Source organism: Poecile atricapillus, chromosome 1 (assembly GCF_030490865.1).
Source record: "Poecile atricapillus isolate bPoeAtr1 chromosome 1, bPoeAtr1.hap1, whole genome shotgun sequence".
Classification (NCBI taxonomy): domain Eukaryota; kingdom Metazoa; phylum Chordata; class Aves; order Passeriformes; family Paridae; genus Poecile; species Poecile atricapillus.
The window spans coordinates 88,054,005-88,058,084 of record NC_081249.1 but is presented as its reverse complement, the minus strand read 5'-3'; the positions used below and the strand labels follow the sequence as shown (position 1 = coordinate 88,058,084).

The following is a 4,080-nucleotide window of genomic DNA, read 5'->3' as shown; positions in this document are numbered from 1 at the left end:
AGAAGGGTCTGATTCCATGACTTTCAAACCTTCTTCAGGTTGCAAACTGGTAGGTTTAAGGTAGGGGGAAGCAATCCACCTTTGGATTACAAACAGAAGAGCAAAAGAGAAGATACTAAACTCAGAAGACTCTCCTCTCAGAAAAGATGCATGTCTTGAGAGGATCCTAATCCCAGAAACTGTCATTCTCTTACTGATGCAGGGGTTGTTATTTTCTTTCCCAGAACAAATCCTTATCAAACTCATCATGTATCTAGTAGAACACAGGGATTTAGTACATGGTGTATATAATGCATGTTGAAGATAATTTGTATTCATACGACAATAGTTAGTTAGCTTGAGAGTCACAGACAGAAAGGACTTCCAGAAGACTGATCTTACAAGGTGTCTTCCAATATTTTTGTTGACTTTTCCTCTTAGATTTTCAAATTCATGTTAATGAGCAGGTAACTATTTGATTTAATTACACAGAAAGGGAGCTTTGGAGGGAAGATGTACTCAAAGAGGCAGGAAAATAGCACAGGAACCACTTTTGCATCTCCTGTGTGTGAGGAATGTGCAATAATGGAACCTGACCCAAAGAGTGTGAGAGCAGCTGTGCAGGGTGTCCCTGCTGAGCAGCCGTGAGCCTCAGGGCTCAGCCAGGAGCAGGACAGCACACAGGGCTTGTGGGCTGAGCACAGCCCGCGTGTTTTGCTTGTTGGTGTGGTCAGAGAGCTCTGAGGTTTGTTCCTGAGGGCCGGTGAGGGGACAGCAGGGAAGGGCAGAGGATGGCCCAAGCCTCCCCACACGGGTGTCTCATGGTGCTGAGCTGGGAACCAGCACCTTTCACTGGTGCTGACAATGCCACTCCAGCGTCATTGCCATGTGCTGAACTTTCTGCATGTCTTTGAAATGGTTTGGAAAATGTTCCTGCAAGCCACTGCTGGCACCTGTGAAAACAGTTTCTGTCATGAGGGAAATGAAGACTCAAGACAAGTTATCCTTTTAACTTGTATTTTTTAAAGTTTGAAATGAAACAATTCAGGCACAGACTCAGATGAATTACAGGTGCATTGGTTCAGATTGACAACATCCAAACCAGATACATTGAATCAGGATGGGCTTAGTGAACACAAGGCTTAAGGCATGAATGTTTATGTGAGAGATGCTTTAAAAGGAAAAAAAAAATTCACTGCAGGTGAAAAGGATTTGAAACTCAAGTCATAATGTACCAATAATGTAACAAAATTTTTCCTATTAGCTCTAATTACAGATGAGTCCTCCAATGCATCAGTTCACTGGGAGCACAGACACTGCTCACTATTTCAGCAAAAGCAAGGAAGCACAAAAGGCTGTATCATTTTTTTACTGAACCATACTGGAATTTCATAGACACTTTTAGAATCAACAATGGTTTTCCCAGAATTCAACAGTAAAATATTCCCATATCATTGTGAATTCCTTCCCATCCTCATTAAGAGCTTGTAGTAACCAGAAACAGCATTCTAGCATCATGTTCTCAAATTAAATATGAATACCCTTATGATCAAGCCTGATACATTTGTATCATGAATTAGTAACTTAACACATTTCAAGAGAGATTACATCCTGGTCTGAGTCTTGGACTTGTTTTTCTGCTGTTTTAGAGAAACTGTGGTTTTCAAGGAAAGAAGAGTAAATAGGCATAGAGACAATTTCCACCTTCTTCATAATTCCAGATTAGTGGTCTAATCTACCTATTTCAGCTTCTATTACTTCATAACTCTTATGGTTTCTAATTAGTTCTTTTTTAACTAAACAAGAAAGTCCAGGATGAAACATGATCTTTTACATGCATCTAGTTCTGACAGGACAGTTTGTGAGGTGCCAAATCCTAGCTGGCAGCTCTTGAAATTTTGGATTGCTCCAAATTAAGACTATGGAGTGTCCTGTAGGACAGGCAGCTAATACAGCAATACATATGGATTTTGGGATGCTGAAACGTAAAAAAATATTATATAAAAGAAAAGTGAAACCTATAAAATATGCAACATAAAGGATAAGTAAAGAAAAGACTGACTTGATGGCACTGATATGTGCCTCTGAGCTGGGATCCCTGAAGCCACTTGCATTATTTTGCATCCGTCTCCTGTGTATCCACAGAGACCGAATCAGCAGGACACTAGAAACAACAGACAGTATAAAAGGCAAAGCTGTACTTGCATTACAGAGAAGGATTAATAAACCAAATCTATCTTTCTTTGTGGTTCTCACTGCTGAAGAGTTTGTCATAGGTTGAGGAGTAGTGAAGTTCCTATGCGCACTGGAGTCATCCCAGATGAAGGGAATTGCAGCTATGATGGAGCAGAGCCATGATGTGAGCAGCATCCAGGGCATCAGCCTGGCAATTCTTTGCTTCAGCCAGATGAAGAAAGACTGTGTAAAACTGGCAACCTTGATGCAATAGAAGACACTAAGCCAGGCTCCAAACCAGAGGCTGGAGTAGTTCAGAAACATATAGACTGTCCCGATAACTGCAAGTATATTTTCTTCATAATAATAGGGTTCATAAAATATAGTTAAGAATAAATCCAGTATAATCCAGCATTGCAATGTAATTCTGGATGAACTCATTGAGATCATGATCAAATCATAGGTGGACCGTGTTTTGCTCCTAATGCAGCTCAATAAACTGGCAGCCCAGATAATTCCAGTTCCTAGAATTCCTGCCATGGATTCAATTATAGCAATTGATAGAAAAAAGAGAGCAAAAGGTGTCATCATTGAAACCCAAGAGCTCAGAGTTATTACTCAGCTTCACCTGGGCCCCTGAAAACCTCAAATCTGTCAGGCACTGCCAATCTCAAGGAGCTGTTGTGGGAAATGATCACCTATTTATCTCAGGGTCAGCAGTATCCTAATGTAATTTAATATTTCTGCTATTTTTGCATGTTGTTTTGGGCTTGATGTGTCAGCTGATTTGTTTAAGCATGCAAATTGGGTCAAGATTCAATTACATAGTTTTCATTTTTGGTGAAGGGATTTGCTTTGGAAGGGTTATGGAGCAGGTGAACTGTGGTGCTTACCAATGTGGGTTTCCTCTTCAGTGTCTGCTGTCCTGCTTTACATGTGTAGATTTGTTTTTTATACCTGAGGCCTTAATCTGTCCCTGTCTTGCAGTGTTATGGCTTCTGACATATGAGTATGACAAATACTTGCCATTGCATCTTCTTATCTACGGGCAGGTCCTTTGCTTCATCAGGTATATTCAAATTTCTGCTGCAAGAAGGATTTTCACACTTTTCTTTTTACATATGGAAATTTTTAAGCATTATACTAATCTCTGCATGCTTGCTTGGAGTGTCCCAAATAAGGTCAGAAAAGTCTCTGGGAAGATAAGCACAAGAGAAATGGAAAATAATTTCACCAGAGTACTTCACTTGCCCATTTCTCACAAGCCTCCTGGAAAAATGCAGAAATTGCCTACAGAATTTAAGATCTGACAATATACAACAAAGAAGCTGGGGGCAGTGATCAAATGAGAAATTTTGAGATATTTTCAAGGTTGTTTCTTTGGGTAGTCTGAATTTCCCACTGCTTAAAGTAATCTGTGACTGCCTAGGGCTGTGATCAAACCTTTTTGATTAGGCACCTGTAGAAGTCAAATTTTGTGAAAACTTTTTCACCTCAGATATATGTATATTTATTTCTATATTCCATATATATACCACTGTATGAGTTATGTGCATGTTATATACATATACTGATTATTATAAAGCACATCAAAATAAAGAATTCAATAATTCAAGATAAAATAAAAAATATTTTAAAATTTAATTTATTTTTGTATAGGTACAAGCTCCTTTTCTGTTCTCATTAAAAATATTAGTAGTTTTTTTTAGTGAGAACAATGTGATCTGATATGTTTTATTACTTTCTTAGACTCTGTGTCACTTTGTGACACAGTGATGTAAAGGTCTGGCTCTGCATTCAGTTTCTTTTGCTACATGCTCTGAATGGCTTTCCTACTACCACATCTGTAAAGACCTTTGTTGAAATTCAGCTGTAAATATTCAAATTCCTTGGTGTCAAACTTGCAAACAAATCAAATATTGTTCT

The 4,080-nt window shown here is 38.8% G+C and overlaps 1 protein-coding gene across 1 annotated transcript; it reads right to left on the bottom strand.

Moving 5' to 3' along the window:
• Positions 1-1,809: 1,809 nt before the first annotated feature.
• Positions 1,810-2,745, bottom strand: LOC131593067 (taste receptor type 2 member 40-like). Its single transcript, XM_058865266.1, has one exon. It carries the CDS (start codon positions 2,743-2,745, stop codon positions 1,810-1,812), a length of 936 nt encoding a protein of 311 aa, XP_058721249.1.
• Between the last annotated feature and the right edge of the window lie 1,335 nt (positions 2,746-4,080).

Coding starts and splice junctions, on each gene's coding strand:
- LOC131593067 (XM_058865266.1), bottom strand. CDS start 2,745: ATGATGACACCTTTTGCTCTCTTTTTTCTATCAATTGCTATAATTGAA.